This window comes from Apus apus, chromosome 6, assembly GCF_020740795.1.
Source record: "Apus apus isolate bApuApu2 chromosome 6, bApuApu2.pri.cur, whole genome shotgun sequence".
NCBI lineage: Eukaryota > Metazoa > Chordata > Aves > Apodiformes > Apodidae > Apus > Apus apus.
In genome coordinates this window covers 36,923,459-36,940,829 of record NC_067287.1, presented here as the reverse complement: position 1 = coordinate 36,940,829, position 17,371 = coordinate 36,923,459, and the positions used below count along the sequence as shown (strand labels likewise).

General features: G+C 45.3%; 1 protein-coding gene across 1 annotated transcript in view; it reads left to right on the top strand.

Annotated features, from left to right (window-relative positions):
• The window catches only part of ABCA12 (ATP binding cassette subfamily A member 12), a 113,862-nt gene that overhangs the window by 85,299 nt on the left and 11,192 nt on the right, over window positions 1-17,371 (top strand). The window contains 12 exon segments of the mRNA XM_051624176.1: window positions 899-1,123; window positions 2,258-2,396; window positions 3,745-3,997; window positions 5,241-5,327; window positions 6,512-6,605; window positions 8,117-8,140; window positions 8,142-8,245; window positions 9,114-9,201; window positions 10,572-10,677; window positions 14,258-14,312; window positions 14,823-15,000; window positions 16,878-16,993. Of these exon segments, the coding sequence (XP_051480136.1) occupies window positions 899-1,123; window positions 2,258-2,396; window positions 3,745-3,997; window positions 5,241-5,327; window positions 6,512-6,605; window positions 8,117-8,140; window positions 8,142-8,245; window positions 9,114-9,201; window positions 10,572-10,677; window positions 14,258-14,312; window positions 14,823-15,000; window positions 16,878-16,993 (1,469 nt within the window).

Sequence of the window (17,371 nt, the reverse complement as noted above, 5' to 3'; positions counted from 1 at the left end):
CTTATTCCAGGTGCAGGATGCAGTCCTTTTTATCCTCCCTTCCCTGCTGGGCCTCAGCTTCCTGTTGTGTCCCATGAGGACAGTCCTGGCAGCAGGCACAGCCAGGTTCACCTGTTTGTGAGCTTGCATGGAGCTGAACTAGAGCTCTCAGCAGCTCTGGCTCTGAGGGGGGCCATCAAGGCTTGTTCAGGGATGCAGACATCTGTGGAGCTGTGTGACAGATCCAAGCACAGCAGTGGTACCAAAGAACTACTGAGGCTCTGGATGTGAGCACACTGCTGCTGCTTGCTGAGAGATGCTAAGAGACTGTGTGGTCCCCTCTTCCCTTGGAGCAGAGGGGGGCTCTCCAGCCAGGCCACCAGCCTAGCCCTCAGAGACCCTCCACAAAGAGGAATGTCAGTGCTCTGCTTTATTGAAGAAGAACAGGGTCTCCTTGAGGGTTAAAGGCAAGGCCAGGTGCAGAGAGCATGAATTCTGGAGTTCAGAGAAATAAAGCAGATGGGAAGAGTCCATGAATAGCATCTGGCCTAAGGCAAAACATTCTGCTTGCAAGGAGGGGGGAACTCTGCTCTTGAGAGCATTTGTTGCAGTGCTGTTACAGCCCCAGCACACAGAACAACATGCAGATGCCACAGGAGATCAGCCCCTCTTCCAGATTGCTGGCAGTAGAAGCAGAGAAGGTGGAAAAGGACCCATATGCAAGTCCTGTTTGTCGTGGGAAAAGAGCATATTTGTGCTGGCAGCCGAGTTCAGGTGTCAGCTCTCTCTTGGCTTGCCTTTTTCTCTGTTGCCCTGCAAACCCCCTAGTTAGTGCACAGTGGTCAATCCAATCCCAGTATCCCTGTGGACAGAGGGAGCCCAGCGAGGTCTTGGATGGTCCATTTTTCTCCTTTTTCAGAACATGATAGAAGAGTGTGACACCACAGCAGTGACCTCCTTGATCCAGTCTCACCTTCCAGAGGCTTATCTGAAGGAGGATATTGGTGGAGAGCTGGTGTACGTGCTGCCCCCCTTCAAGTCCACAGTCTCAGGGGCCTACCAGGGGCTTCTCAGGGCCCTGGATTCCAGCCTGAGTGATCTCCACCTTGGTTGCTATGGGATTTCCAACACAACTGTGGAAGAGGTATGAGCTCAGGATCTGCTCAGTGTAATGCAATGTGATGGAGACCACCCTGTAGCTCTGCTTTCTGGGCTAGGTGGGGGCACATTTTGGATGGTGAGAGTTGCAGGCAGGGGAAGAAGTGGTTTGGTTGTGCACTCTTGTTACACTTAGGAACACGTGGGTGTGAAGGTGTATTCATAAATCTATACATAACACTAATGCACAAAGTGCACCACTGTCTCACCTTGCTAACAGCCTTTTGGTGTTTTACCCAGAAAATGAGATGCTGGAGTAAGACTAAGGAGAGAGGGCAATGATGATTTTCTCTTTGAACTGTTCTCCTGGTCTCCCCAAACCTGGGGTTGTCTACAGGTGCAGTCAGCAGGAAGTTAGCAAACCATCTAAATGATGAACTTCAGCATGGATGCTGTACTGCACCAGTGAGTCACCTGGTGCACCTTGGAGTAACCCAGGCCCCTTTTCTGCCCATGGGAAATCTCTGGTCAAATAAACATGTAGTTGCATCAGAAATAAGAAATAATTTTAAGTGATGGGCAGCCATGACCTTTGTCTTGCAGAAATGAGGGTGGGAGTTTGTTACCTTTCTGCTCAGAATTTCTTGCTTGCTTTTAAGGTGTTTTTTTTTCTGAGGCAGCAAGAATGAGTTATACAGCACATACCAAGTGCAGTTCAGGTGCCAGCCAGGACTGTCACAGAGACTAGAGGGGAAAATATCCCAGGGAAAGAGCCCTCCTAGTTTTGTCACTGCTGCTGTGCAGGAAGAGTTGCCTGTGTGCTGTGCTCAGTGTGTTGGTGGGGTAGAGCTATGTAGGACAGAGCTGAAATGCAGCTTCTTTTACACCTACTCATTTAGTAATGACATTAGGGTAAGAGCATTCCAGAGGACATCTGCAAAGGTTGAAGTTTCCACTGCTGCAGAGTAGTGGCAGTAGAGCCAGGAGTTGGTGAGGAGCTGGACAACAAGAATTTTATACTGGGAAAAAAGAAAAAGGTTTCACAGAGGGAACAGAAAGAATTGTAATTCACAATTGCTGCACCAATTACAGCTACAATGTAGGAGAGTGGACTCTGATTATTGTTTTGGTGAAGGGAGTCATTCGGACCAATTTTGTTTCATATTCCCTTGTCCCATAGGTGTTTCTCAACCTGACAAAAGAGCTAGGGAAGGACCAGCAGGAAGATGCTGAGCTGCTCCAACAGCTGCCTGGAACCAGTGGTCCAACTGGCAGTGATGGAATGTCTGTGAGCACGGATACCTTCACAGAAAGAGATGGTACTAAATTACCACCAGGTTTTATTCCAGATTTGCTGCAGATACAAATGATGACAGATGGACTGATTTGAGTTCCCTGTCCACTTTCTTTATTGAAAACCACATTTCACCCAACCAGGAATCACAAAATCAATGGATCACTGGAAGTACAACACTCAACATTTGTTTAGATCCACTGGTTTGGAATAGTCTGAATCACAGAATAAATGACAGAGAGGGTTTGTTTGCATCTGAATTCCATTAAATTGATCCAGGTTTTAATCTAATCCAGTACAATGTATGGGTGAAAAAGTAAATGTATTCCTCTACAAGTAATTGTAATTGATGTGGAGGATTATTCCTACATAACTGGTAGAACTGGAGAGAAGCTTTGTGGAAACCCCATAGCCTGTTGCAAAAGCAGCACAGCTCTGAGCTGGCTCCTCCTTGCTGCTTTTTTGTTGTGTCCCAGCTCTTGCAGAATGGTGAAACAGCTCAAAGGGCCAGACAGTGAGATAAATTCACCTTCAGAAGAGAATCAAGCCACACCAGTATCTCTGAGGGTTTGAGAGCTGCAAAAAGTGGCAGGGTCCAAAACCGAGCAAATAACCCGTTGCAATGCTCTGAGGAAAAATGGGTTTTGTGCTTATAAATACACCATTTATAGTTATGGAGGCATCCAAGGGACAACACAGTGGTGTTTTCATACTTGCTTCTCAAAGCTGACCTGCACTGTAAATGTTACTGTAAACAATAACTCATGGGGAGAGAAGCGTTTTGTGTCACTCCTAATGAGAACAATGAAAAATATTTGCTTCATGTTTTGCTATATAGGTCAATATTTCATAAAGAGGCATAGGCTCCACTGGATTTGCCTCTGCTTTTAGTATTCCACAAACCTGTCTGTGCAAAAGATCAACTGGTTTATGTGCCTTGCTTTCTTATTTCAGGATTAATTCCTTTATTGATTCGTCTGAGGACCTGCTTTCTAAATTAAGACAATTTTCAGTTTGCAAATATAAAAGAGTAATATGTTTCCCCTGTGAGTTGCAGCTGGGTAGGTAGAATGTAGATAGCTTGTTGCATCTGAAGGCCTGGGTTCCTCTCACAATGAATTCACTACATATACACATCTTAAATTAAACAAAAATACTCATGGTACATGAGCTTAAGACTCAAGAGCCAAAATCTGAGTCCTGTCCCAAGCCTGACCCCTTTGCATGTGTTCCAACTGAGTTTTGATTTGGCATCTGTAAAGGAGTGCAGGTAAGGAAGGGTAAATGTACTCTCAGGGTACTGTAACCATCAGTTCTCCCTGCATTTCACCAACACTGGTCTGTGACAAAGTGCCTTCTTCTTTTGCACTCAGACCAGCTCCTGATCAGATCGAAAAGCCTGCAGGGGTTGCCTTTGCTGCTTAAGAAGACATCAGCTTTGTTCATCAAGAGGTTCCACCATACCCGGAGGGATGTCAGAGGCTTCATTGCTCAGGTCATCCTCCCAGTCCTCTTTGTGATGGCTGCAATGGGACTTGGGACACTGAGAACTAAAGAGACTGAATATCCTGAGCTGGTCCTTTCTCCCTCTCTCTACGGCACATCCGACCAGGCAGATTTCTTTGGGTGAGTGAAGTTCTTTGTGATCCTTAAACCCATTTGTTTATAAAGAGCCAGTTTTACCATCAGGATTATTTCTAAGACCCAGTGGGAAAGTGTTAGCTAACATGTAATTAAGTTACCTGTGCAGTTCTGTTAGCAGATAACATGTAGAAGTCCTTTTCCTAAGGAGTAGCTGGGAGAGATGTCTTGGCTCAGAGCAGCAATCAGAAAGCTTTAGAAAAACAGCCTCTGAGTTGGAATGAAGTGGGGAGCACATGAAGAATGTGATTTGTATTTGCCATGGAAATCCTCTGGCCCTGTGACAGCCATACCACCCCACAGATATTTTCTTTATATATATATTTATATATATTTTCCTCTGGATGTTAAGCACAGGTCCCCACATCAGTTGTCTCCAACACTACAGCTCTGGGATCAGATCTTACCCATTTTGTGAACTGTCTGCATCACTCTCCTCTCTGGTGGTGCCAGACATGCTCTCCTGCCCAGGTCCCACTAGTCCAAGGCAAGCAGTCATTTGAAGGGCACACACTTCTTCAGTGTGATTAAGACACCACCACTGAATGTTGTCATTGTGCTTAAAAATCTACTGACCAAAATGATTATAATTTCTATCATTTTGATTTCATGATTTAAACTGTTGTCTTTCTTCAGTGGTTCTCAGCTTTAAGTCAGAAATATAAAATTCAGCCCTAAAGCATGTCTGCTCCCAGGTGTTCTTTCCTCCTGCCCTTCTGATTCAGTACTGCTAGATGGGGGAATTCTGAGTCCTCTGTTCCTAATGTTCTCTGCTTCTCCTGATGGATCATTGCTAGAAGCTGGGTCAGGAGCACAAAGCATCTTCTTGAATGACCAAAACCAAATGGACTTCAGAGATGAGAGAGCTGATTGAGACAAGACTGGAAGCAATGCCTGATTATTGCAGCAGATGCTTTCAGCCTGGAACCCAAATCCTGATTGTCCAAAAGTTCAGCATTATTGTGCTTCAGTCTGGAGGCAGCAAATCACTGCAGTAGGTGTGCAGCTCTAAGCAGTGAGCACAGGAATGAGCTTTTAAACCTCTGTGTCTGTGCTTATGTGCTGCATGTACTTAAGTGGTTTGTAGGGCTAGCACCACAAATAACCATTTATTTAGTATCTTAGATTTTGCTTCATTCAGATAGTTTTTCCTCTGCTCAGTAGCAGCTGGAAGCACCTTGAACATTATTCTGTTCTCATTTTTCTCTTTTTCTTTGTTAAATCTTAGGAATTTTAATGAAACCACAGATGCTTTAGTTGCTTCGATGCTTGCTTTCCCTGGAACAGATAACACATGCATGAATGAAAGCAATTCGTAAGTAGCTCTTGATTTTCTTCCCTTTACATTCCAAATAGGCAAGAGAATTGACATAACACTATTAACCATTAGACCTTAACAACCATCTTTGATCACCTGCAGAATTTTCATACTTTGCTGCCACACGCAGAGAAAAAAAACCAAACCAGCACATCTCTTGCCTCTCTTCAGATGGACTTGCAGACTCTTTCAGCTCATTAGGAGATGTCTGACTGGCCTTTTGCAGGCAGGCACAAGCTTGTGCTGCTCCCTGATGGGAGGTGGTGGGATGCAAGTCAGTTTTGAACAGGGAGCTGTGTAGCCATGATTGGTGTGAAACAGACTCAGCCCTGCCGAGAGCCTGCGTGGTTCCCGTGCAGCTTGGGGCAAAGGCTTCTGCCTGCCAGCACAGAACTGGAGGTATTGTTGAAAACAGGAAACTAGACTGTGCTTTAAGGTGGAGACTAGGGCTTCTGTACAGCCCCAGGACCTTGAAACTGGTGTCCTTTTTGTTCAAGAAATACTCAGGACCACAACTGGACTGTGTCGTTACTGTGAGTTGTAAGGATGCCAGGACGAGAGCAAGCTGTTCTCCTCTCTGGGAAACAGTCCTTGCCTCCCCAAGAATCCCAGTTATAACACTGAGCCCACCCTGAATGCTCTTAGCACAGCTGCTGCTATCTGTATCTACAAGCTGTGCCATGAGGACTGGTTTGTTTCAGGTTGTGCAGATAAGTTTTCAAGGAACGGGTAGTAAAATCCTGGACAGACTAGTGCGTGTGCTGCCTGTCTGCAGGCAAATATTCATCCTGAGTATTTACAGTGGTCAATACAGTCCATCACAGGACTCCCCAGTTATTGCAATGCCAACAGCCCTTAATTCTGCACAGTAAGATTATTTTGGCCTTTGTGTGCTAACTCCTTCCAATGCCTGCCACGGGGATGCAGTGGTGTCTGGGTTCCTCCTGCTCAGCTGATCAAATCCAGGCACAGAGAGCAGAGCAGGGATGGCTCTCTCCTGATCAGCTCTGAAGGCAGCTGGAGCATGGGTATTCCCTCAAGCACCCAGAGCTGACAAGGTGGTTTGCTTTTCTGCTGAAGCTTCTTGCTGCCATCCTTGCTGTTATTAAACATGACAGCAATTAGCATCGTTTGTCCACCTGAGCATAGAGAACCTCAGAGGAAAATGTGTTCCTTTTCAGGCAGTGTTTAAAGGAGGACATGCTGGGCCCATGGATTGCCAGTGGAAGCCAGAGAACTAAGTATTCTGCCTGCAACTGCACAGATGGCATCCAGGTAATTTGAATAAACCCAAGAAAGAGGGAGTTTGGGGGGCTATTTGGGGGGCTTTGTAGTTTGGGAGTGGTTTTGTGGGCAGGCATGATACTAAGGGGAGCTCAGTGTTCAGATTCCTCCCGTCTCTTCTTGGTTTTCTTAATTTGTACACTGGGTAATCACTGTCTGCTCCAGTTTGGAGACAGGGAAGGAAGCAACACCCTCAGAAGATTCACAGACTAGTATACCTGCCTTCCTCCCCTTGGTGGGAAAACATTTAACAGAGTTTTTGAGTGTTGTATGATTGTCCCATTTAGCAGAGGTGAACATGTATTCAAGAGGAAAATTGCATTTTATACAAGCACTGTCATTATATGAAAGCACAGCTATTATTGCTGTTTGCTCTTCAGAATTTAATGTCTAGGTCCATCTGCTTTTACTCTGCTCCCTATTATGAATAGTGATGGTTAATAATATTAGTTGTTTGCATTACAGTGGTTCATACAGAACCAGATATGGGCACTGCTGGGCTTGGTGTCTTTACATCCACATGGGGAAAAGGCTGATTCTGCCCCAGGGATGTTACAGTAGTTTTACAGTCCAGTTTGCAGTTAAGCTCTCCTCCTTCCAGTGCTGTGCACTTGTCTTCAGCTTGTTTTTTCAGTGGGAAATCAGACTCAAAGCACAGTGTGATGCCATTTGTAATGTAAGTTGAATGTTCCTAGTCAGTCCCTAAAGGCAGCTATTTTATGTGGGTTTCTGGACATAGCCTGATTTACCAGAGATATTATGTCAATACTTTTAATGATGTGAAATTAAGTTTATGTCCAGAAACGTTCAAAGCTGAGTCTCAGCTCTAGCAGGCACAGGCAGGTGTTCCTCAGCATGAAGGAAGCTATTTTGTGTCCTCTGATGCCAAGTTATGAACAGCAAGACAATGAGGGAGGCCAAGGCTTTTGTTATGGATGAGCTGAAAGAAGCAGCCAGCTTGCTGTCTGGTAGGACACTTCAACCTCGTGACAGGTTGATGTGACCTGTTAGATTATCCGCTCAGGACTAATCCATGGTTTCTCTGAAGCTGGGAAAAATATTCCCAATGCCTGTCAGTAAAATGAAAAAGCAGACCACAGCTGCTGTGAAATACAAGATGAGAGTCTGAGGCCACCAGGAGTTTTCTGCTCCGCGAGTTGTTTTGCCCTCTGCTGTTGCCTGTGCAGTCACTCCGTTGCTGCCAAGCAGGATCAGCCTTGATTCAGCAGAAACCTCCCTCCGTGCAGCACATCTCAAGGCCTCACTGATGGCAGCAGAACTGAAGTCTTTTGCTAGAAGCAAAGATGGTTTTTAAGCACCTTGCTAAGTGAGCTCAGGACAGCGGGTACGCAGCGTGCCTCTGCACCCCTGAGTTGCAAACCACCAGCTTCTGCAGGACTCAGTCCCAGAACGTTGCCATTGCCAGCCCTCAACCTTGTCCTGCTAAGCTAGTTTTTAGTCAAAACAGACACTAACCCTTTTGTTGATTTGTCTCTGCTCAGACATGCCCACAGACCAACTACACCCCCCCCCCACAGAAGGACCTTCTCCACGCGGACGCTTTACAACCTGTCAGGGCACGATGTGGAGACCTACATTCTGGCAACTACCAAAGACTTCCTGCAGAAACGGTACCACATAAACCTCCTTCTGAATTGCCCTGGGAGCAGCCTCCTCAGTGTATCCTATCTGCTGTGCTTGAGGTGGGGACAGTGCAGTAGGGATTTAGAAGGGCCACTCAGTTGGTCACTGTGACTCTGGTAAAAGGAGGTAAAACGTCCTGCAGTCATGGAGTTAAAGGTTTGTGCAAGTGCTCTGCTTGATCATAGCAGGGATAATGTGTCAATCACCTGATAGGCTGATGGCTGGATCAGGAGACAAGCCTTTGTCTGCCTCATATATGCTTACAAAGAGGAAAATCTGACACAACCTATCATGAAGTAAACCCTGGGGAGGCACTTTCCTCCAAGTTTGATTCTCTGAAGAGCCTCAGTGTGTGCTTCACTTAAACAAGTGCATCCATGCCAGTGAAATTAGAGGCTCAACACCTCTGGCACCATGGGACTGTTAGAGCTATTAGTGTTTCTGGACCCTGCAACACAGCCCATCTTGGGGCAAAACCAGCCTGCCATTAAGGTTGTCAGGGAGTATGTTAATCTGCCACTGATTTAAACTGAGCTGCTCTTCTGGGTAAGAAGCAGTCATCTTCTTCCAGTGTGGTAGCCAGGCATGTTAGGAGTTCATGCAGCTCCAAAGTGCTTCTCCAGTGGAGGCTTTCAGCACAGTTTTGTGATAGTGCTGCCAAGTTTCTGTTTCCCTTCCCCCCCCCCCCCAAGGAAGGGCTCCTGCAGCACCACTGGCTTGGTTGCACACTACCTACTGGGATAAGTTTTTAAGTCAGGCTGGAGTTAACTGAGGTGACATGGTAATGTGCACCAGGCTAAATACTGAAGCTTTTGAATGAGGGTAGCAACCCATTTCCCTCTGGTTTTCACCCAGGTATGGTGGCTGGAGCTTTGGGCTGCCTCTGACAACAGATCTGCAGTTTGATATCAGGCCAGTGCCTCCCAACAGGACCCTGACTAAGGTAACTAACCTCCATCTGCTTGTCCCAGCATGGGAAGTGTGGGACTCGGGAGAAGTGATGTTGAGTTCAGGGCTAGTTGAGAAAATGAAGCAAAACCCTCTGAAATCTGCAGCTTGGGAGAGATGAATTGCAGTTGATTTCCTTTCCCCATTCATCTTTATTGGTCTGACTTTTCTTGCTTGCAGGAGACAATTTTTCTGCTGTCATAATTTTATTATACAGAGGTGAAAAGATCAATTAGTAGCACCTCTATCTCGTGAGAGAATGGATGTACCTGAACTAGGACTGGCTGATATGCCAGTTTCTCCATTTCTGCTCAGTGAAAGTGTTGTAACACAGCAGCATAAAAAGCACTGAGGCTCCACTCTGAGGCAGAAGGGAAATGCAAGATAGTTGACAAGATCTTGTGATCTCATTGCAAAACCTACCTACCAGGAGAAGCCTTCCTGCAAAAGCAGTGCTGTTTTCAGAGTGGGCTCCAAGAAAAGGGAAGCACAGGCTTGGTTTCACTAACACTCATGTAATGAATTTGCAGATATTTTCACCCCATAGCTTCATCTCAGATCTGAAAGCACTGGATATTTGCTTGTCACATGTCAGGTTTAACACCTGGAAACCTGGATAGTACCTGGAGCAGGGCAGACTCCAGCCCTTGCTCTGCTAGGGTGAGGAGAGTGAAATCACTGAGTATGCAGGACCTGAGGGTGTGCAAAGGTGGGTGCTGTGGGCTGTGTTTAAGCCTCTAACCTTAACAGCCTAAGCTCTCCAGGCTTTGGTATGTAATTTACACCTCCAACTTGGGTGCTGTGGGCTGTGCCTAAAGTAGGTGATGGTAAATCCCTACAAAGTGTATGTCCTGTGGTGTAATTTTCCCCCTGTGTCCTCAGGGTTTACCATGGCACAGGTAAGGAAAGTGATCATGAGGAGGGAATTAGGATGCTGAATTAGGTAGTGATGGCTGGTTCATTTCTGCCCTAGAGCAGCCTTCTCCCCCCAATGTCTTTCAAGGATTATTAGACATTTGACTGCTTAGCCTTCTTTGGGAAGTCTCCACTGCTGCTGTTCCACTGGACCCGAGCAACTACTAGAGAGCAAAACCCAAGTGCTTTTTGCTACATACCCAGCTAGTGCTGCTTTCTTCTCTCCCAGAAGGCAAATGAAGCTGATGGAGTTGCTTGTGCTGAAAGTGAAATGTGCTTTTGTACTAATTTTGGTACTTGATGTGGTTTTAATCATTGGACTTTTACTTGTAGAGCTTATAACTTCAGATAACAACAATGGAATGATTCGTTCGTTCAAGCAGAACAAACCAAAATGTTATCAGTAACAATTCCTCTCCCAAATGGTTTCAATTTCTCAATTGTGTGCAGGTGTGGTATAATCCTGAGGGTTATCACAGCCTTCCAGCCTATCTCAATAGCTTGAACAACTTCATTCTTCGAGCTAACTTGCCAAATAATGAGACTTCCAGATATGGTAAGTGTCCCTTTACACAAGCAGAAAATTTCTTCCCTTTGGAGGGAATATCCTGGTTCTGTTGAAATCATTTACCTTGACTTCAACGAGACCACTTCTTTATTCCAAATTATGCAATTCCTTAAACAAAAATGGTGAAGAAATGACATATTTCATTTGTGTTAGTCAGAGACTCAGGGCAGCTGGGCAGGGAGGATCCCAGCTCCTGCATGAAACATTTCCTTCCTCAAAAAAAAAAAGCCAATGGTTGCTAATTTGTTTTATTGCCTCTCATCTTGGTACTGAAGTAGCTTCTCTTGTGAGGTGCCATACACAGGGGGGGTCACTTTAGGTCACTTCTGGGGGTGGTTTAGAGCAGTAATTTTAATATCACCCTTCTGCTGAGAGCAACTCAGGCTGTGTGGGTATCTGTATGTTTGTGTGAGAATGAGAGAGAGTGAGATTAGGTGAGAAACATAATTTTAAGCTACATATTTTGTCTGACACACGACATACAAGGAATGTTAGTTACATTCAGTTATGGGTTGTGGGTTATCAGGTGTGGGTTATCAGTTCTCACACTGTCTCCTTGGAAATGTAATGCAGCAACCCAGATTCCTGCTGATAACCCAGAGCATCCTGTCTTCCCATTTGCAGTTTAACCTACACTAAGGGTGCAGAATGGGCACAGATACTGGTGTGTGTGTGTCTCTAGAGACAGAGAGGGAGCCAGGGAGAAGAGGCAGGTTATGTTGATGGCATTTTGAGAAATCTTATGCAGAGATTTATGGGATCTGACAGGAGTAGCCATTGTGTGCAGGGATGCTGTGCTGATTGATTTTAACTGGCAAATGGTGCCCTTCCAGCCATGTCCTAGTCATGCCTTGTTCCCCTGACCTCAGAGGCCTGCTGTTCCATGTGGTGGTGGAGCAGGTGACAGTGTCTGTTCATTCATAAGAGTATTCCTCACTGATGTGTCTGAATTACATATGGAAATGGCATATATATGTATATATTCCATTATAATGGCACTACAATGAAAAAGGCATCTGGTCTGAAGCTTTGAGTGTCATGCCCTGAATGAAAGAAACAGCAAGGTGCTGATTACAAGTCAAACCAGCATCTCTCTCTCCCCACCTCCACCTACCACTGCACTGAAACTCCCCTCACAACGAGCAAAACCAGAGCCTTCTCCCTGCCACCATCCTCAAATACCCCCTGCCTTGTGCCTCAGAGATCTGCAGCAATGCCCTCCAGGTCAGAAGGTTCCAGCTCTTGGGTGTGCTCTGCTCCAGACTGTGTCACAAACCTGCAACCCCTGCCTGGGTGCAGAGAGAGAGAGAGAAAACCCGTGCCAGGCGCTTCCAGCCGCAGGAACATCCCCCAGCAGCTGAATTATTAATAAGTGAGGTTTCTTGCCCTGTCTCTGCATTCCCAACACACGCTGTAGTGAAGAACAAAGGCTGGAAGCTTGTGTGAACAGTCAGAAAGTTTTCACAGGGAAAGTTTAATCACGATTTTCAGTGGGGAAGAAGAGCTGCAGATTTTATTCCATCTGTCCTGCTTATGCGGTTTTTTTGGGGGAAGAAATGCTTAGTTGTAAATGACCAGGCAGATAATTCTCTGCTTCCCACTGATGATTTAAGCAATAGAATGGGGAAAAGAAAATGAATGGACAAGGATAATTCCCTTGGGGTAGTGTAAATCCAGTCTGAAATACAATTGAACAGACGTTTCGTGAGGTACGTTCCTGGCAGCTGAATCTATTTGTTCTTGTGACGAGTAAAATGACAGTTTAAGAACCATTGAAATGGCCAAATAAAAGTGTGTTGTCATTTCAGCAGTTTGAAAGAGGTGCCAGTCCTGCTTTAGAGGTTTGACTTTGTGTATATTTAAAAAAAAAACACCACAACATAAAAAGCTTTTTACCCTGTCACTAAGCAAGTCATAATAACTTTTGACTTATGAATATTGTGCTTTCTCTTCTCTCAGTCCCAACCAACAAAAAAGAGAAAGCATTGAAATGGAAATTTTGACTTCTAGCCTAAGCTTCACTAAAGGAAAATGGCTTTACAGTGAAGTATTAACAGATTAGACAGACAGTATCTTTCTCTCTCTCCCTCTTTTAGAGAAGGGAGACATTTCCTGGCTGTTTGGGTGGCTTTATCAGCAGCCTAATATTTTAATTCCGTTTCTCTCACCAATGACAAGACTGTGAAATGAATTTCCTGTGAAATCTTCCCTTTCAAATTTCTTTGCTCAGTCTGGCATCTGGTCAGCTAAACTCACAGTCTCCCCCCTCCTGGCCCCCCTGTCGGAGTGCTCGTTCTTAGGGAAAATAGCCCAGAATAGTTCCTCCTTGGATAACTGCTGAGAATCAGGCAACTGGAGGTAAGGAGCTTAAATTTCAGAGGTGGCGTGTTCTAGCAAATCTCTCTGGATTGAACAGCAGCTAGAGACCCTCCAGCACTCTGTGGGAACTGAGGCATCTACTTAGGTGCCTAAACACAGATGGAGAACCTCATTTTCAGGCACAAAACCATCTTGGCCTAAACCCTTTTTTTCTGAGGTGCTAGAATCATAGAAGCTGGGCTGTCATCCTGGTGGGACCAAGGCAGAAACCTTCACTGGAAGTTGGAACAGGCCCACCAGAGCCCCCTAAGTTCCTCCTTCTGTTAGAAGACTCTGGTTTTATAGGCACAAATGGTCTCCAAGCAAAACAAATGCACTGTGAGGAACAACAACAGTGTATCTTGGGCTAGGTGTTCTCCTTGGTGAAGAAGTGCTTAAATGAAGTCTTATCAAATATCTGCAAGTGAGCAGAAAAATTCTCTCTTGCAGCTTATGCCTGATACAAACCCAAATGTAAGGGATGTTTTTGGAAAGCATCACATGGGGCTTACCAATATAGTCACTAGATTTTTGCTAGTTCCTTTTAGCAAAAGTGAAAAGCTAGTTCCTAGGAGCATAAGACAGAATGGTTCAGAATTAACTCATTGCCAAAAAAAAGGTGTCTGTAGCTTACTTGGGTTTATGGTAGGATCTCAGTAGTTTGCCCACATTGAGAGAGACAAATGTCACAGGAAGATAATAGTTGTGGACAAGGCAGCAGGGAACTATTTGTTTCTGATGATAAAAGACCAAATGAAATGCAGTGAGATCATCAAGCAGCAAGGTTAAAATGACACGTGCACTTGTCTTGAGTGTGTCAGTGTTGAGGAATCCACCCTACAATCCATGGACCCACGTGCCTGATTTGAGGTGTGGGAGTGCTCTCTCTGCAGTGAATGATGCTGTCAGACAGATGTAGGAGCAAGGCCTAGGGTTTGAATTAACATCTGCTGTGCATCCAAGTGTAGCCATAGGAAAAATGGGGATGCTCAAAATTCTACTCAAGATCACACCAAGATGACAGAGCGAAAAACAACTTTTGAGTTGGTCTCTTCTCTACTCAGCTTTCTGTATTACTTAGTGGTTAGGATTGATGATCTTAAAGGTCTTTTCCAACCAAAGCAATTCTATGGTGCTGTAATTTTAGGAACTGGTGAAGGAAGCTTTAAGTTAGCCACACTTTCAATCTCTTTTGGTTTTGTTTTTGTAGGTATTTTCTTATCAGCTCACCCATATCCTGGAGGACAGAGTCAAGAGCAAGTAATGTAAGAAGATGCATTTGCTTGATGACTGAATTGTTCAGCTTCAGGAGAAGCAAACCAGCTTCTTGGAAGCTATAAGGCAGCCTAAATTACTGAATATTTTTGTCTAAATGATAGAAGTGCTCTCTTCCTTGTCTTATTTCCTCTCTGCATGAATAGCATCCTGCATGCCACAGAGCTACAGACTCCTGGTAGGGTTTCTTCAAATAACCCCATTATAGATCTGGAAGTCACAGTTCCAGCATCACACATTTTTGTGCTCTGGCACAATAATAGTAATAATAACAGCAGTAACAACAAAAACAACAAGAACTTTTCCCTTTGGCCTTACCCTGTGGCACAGTGTTATGACTCAGTGCTGTGAGTCCTTTTTTTCTAGGCATAATTACCACCAGCAGAAGATGCTGGCACAGACCAGGACCTCTTTGCTTCTGAGCTCTAAATGTTGTCTCTGCAAGAAGGAAACCTGCCACTTTGACCCTCCATGTCCATCTTCCTCTGCTTTCTCCCCAGGCTCAACAGCTTACTCGACATCATTGTTTCCATGTCTGTTTTGGTTGGCTACTCTATCACAACAGCAAGCTTTGTGCTCTACGTGGTAAAAGAACACCAAACCAAGGCCAAACAACTGCAGCACATTTCAGGCCTTGGGATGATGAGCTATTGGGTGACTAACTTCATTTATGATCTGGTAAATAATTCATGTTCCTAAATGCACCAAGAGTAGCATTACACAGCGGGGGGGGGGGGGGGGGGGGGGAAGTTCTTTATTTAAAGTTGGTTGCCTAGACTTCTTAGTATTATTACTACCAAGAGAGTTATGTAGTAATTGTTCTCCAAGGCACTGAAGACTGTTAAATGTGAACTGCAAGAGTGGGTTTTGCTAAGCAAAGGCATTCCTTCTCTCTTGAGTGTATGCAAAACACTCAGCACATTTATATGAGAGCAGCACAGAACAGGCCAGAGCTTGATTTCCATTTTAACATGCAAGCTGTTAGCTTGCAGGGTTAGATTAGTTGTCATGCAGGCTTTACACATCTGGGGTATGGCTTCGGGGCTGGAGGCTACAGCCATTCTGGAAACCCTAGGGTGAAACATTAATAAACATCTCACAGCTGACACCCCCCCCCCTTTTGGGCAAAAATCCATTGCTGGGTTGAATGCTCTCTTTAAGATTATAGATTGCAAAAGTTTTGAAGCCAGGGAAAGCTAATAATGCAGCCATATACCTTTTAGGACCTGAGCAAGTTCCTTTCCATGGTGCCACACTGCACTATGTAGATTTACCACCTTGTTCCTATCAAAGGATGAGCTCCCCAGCACTGTGCTGTATCCCCTTGTTCTCCCTGAAGTTAAGTTTCCTCATGGTAAGGAGGGTTAATAGCACTGCTGGGAAGCATTACTGGGCTCAGAGGGTAAATATGCACAGTGTCTGTAGACTAAAGTGCCTTGTGTCATCTGGATTACTTCCAGTGCACAATGTCAAACCCTCACACAGATACAGCTCTGCAAGTGCAGGCTGTCTGTGCTCATGAGCTTTGGCACTGCCAGCCATGCTGTAATGGTGATCAGCTCTGTGTAGCTGACAAATTTCCATCAGTGCAGTTTCCTGCTGGTGCCTCAGATCCCAGAGGTGGTGTCATCAGTTCCTGAACACATGAGATCTTCAGGGGTGTTTGACTGGCCAGCCCCCTTTCGTGCAGTGAAAGCTAAGGCCAGAAACCCCTTGGGAATGTGCACCTCGACTAGGCAGAGCACAGACATGACCTGCCAGGTGGTTTGGTAACACTGATGCACACTAACAAAGCAGTCCTAACCACACTGTGCTCCCCAGTAAATAATACCCTGATTATAGGGGCTGGTGTAATGAGGCATCAGCACCTCCTGCCTTTCCCAGGGAAGGGGACTGAAGGCAGTGGGGCTTGCAGCCTGGCTTGGCAGAGCAGCCCCAAGTCTCAGCACAGGGGCAAGGGTGGAGCAGTGTCTGCTTCCCTGATCCCAGCTCTGGCTCCAGTGCTGCATATTTGTAAATCAGGCTGCAGGAAAACCCCCAGAGTCCCTGCCACAATCAGTGTTCAGCAGGCTGAAACTAATCCAGCGCTCTCGGCAACTTGATATTGCTCCATGAATCCCTGCCAGTAAATTCTGTTCACTCCCAAAGCTGGGGAAGAGAGGAACCTCTCGAGGCAGAGGTTTGGGTAGGTCTCTGGCTTGACTCAACGTTAGAAAGGCCAGATTTACAGGGCAAGATAAAGTGGTCTGACTGCAAGGCGAACGGAAAACCCAAAGGGGCATTTTTCACTCACAACCTTTTTATCAGGCTCTTCCTGCCCACAGTCCTGACTGTTGAGGCTTAGCCTGTTCAACGTGGCTTTGTGGGAGTTCATCTGCAGGACTTCTGAGAGTCTCAGGAGGACTGAGAGCCCCTCCTGTATTTGGTTTCCCTCAGAAAACCCAAGCTGCACTCGTGGGACCAGATTCAGACCCACCTTTGTTGCTTCTGAGCAGTTCTAGAAAAATGCTTAAGAATTATGGTCCTAATAACATCTTTTTAATATCATTTTGCAGGTACTTTTTATGGTCCCTATTGGACTCTCGATAGGAGTTATTTCATCCTTCCAGATACCAGCTTTCTGCAACAACAATAACTTACTGGCAGTATTTCTCCTGCTGTTACTGTTTGGGTAAGTGTGGAACTTAGTTAAATGTCATTGCTCAGAGTGAGGACCTGGGTGTTGCAGGGGCTGCTGCAGTTTGGGATCCAAAGGAGGAACACGTGGGCTTTTTTTCTTCAATGTTCACTTTACTTGCTCCTTCCAGGAGTAGTGAAGCTAAACTACTGGTGTCATGCCCACTTTATTCAAAGCAAACTCTACGTGAGGGTATGAAATATTCAAGGTCACAGTGACAGCCCAAGCTGTAAACAGATGCTTGCTGAACTATTGCAAAGTCCAAGATACAGAAGCATTTCAAAATAATAGGAAAAAAAAAATATAAAATAACTCAGTAGTACAATTCAGGAAAACTTAGCAAAACTGTCTCCCAGGCTTTGAATCCTTCAG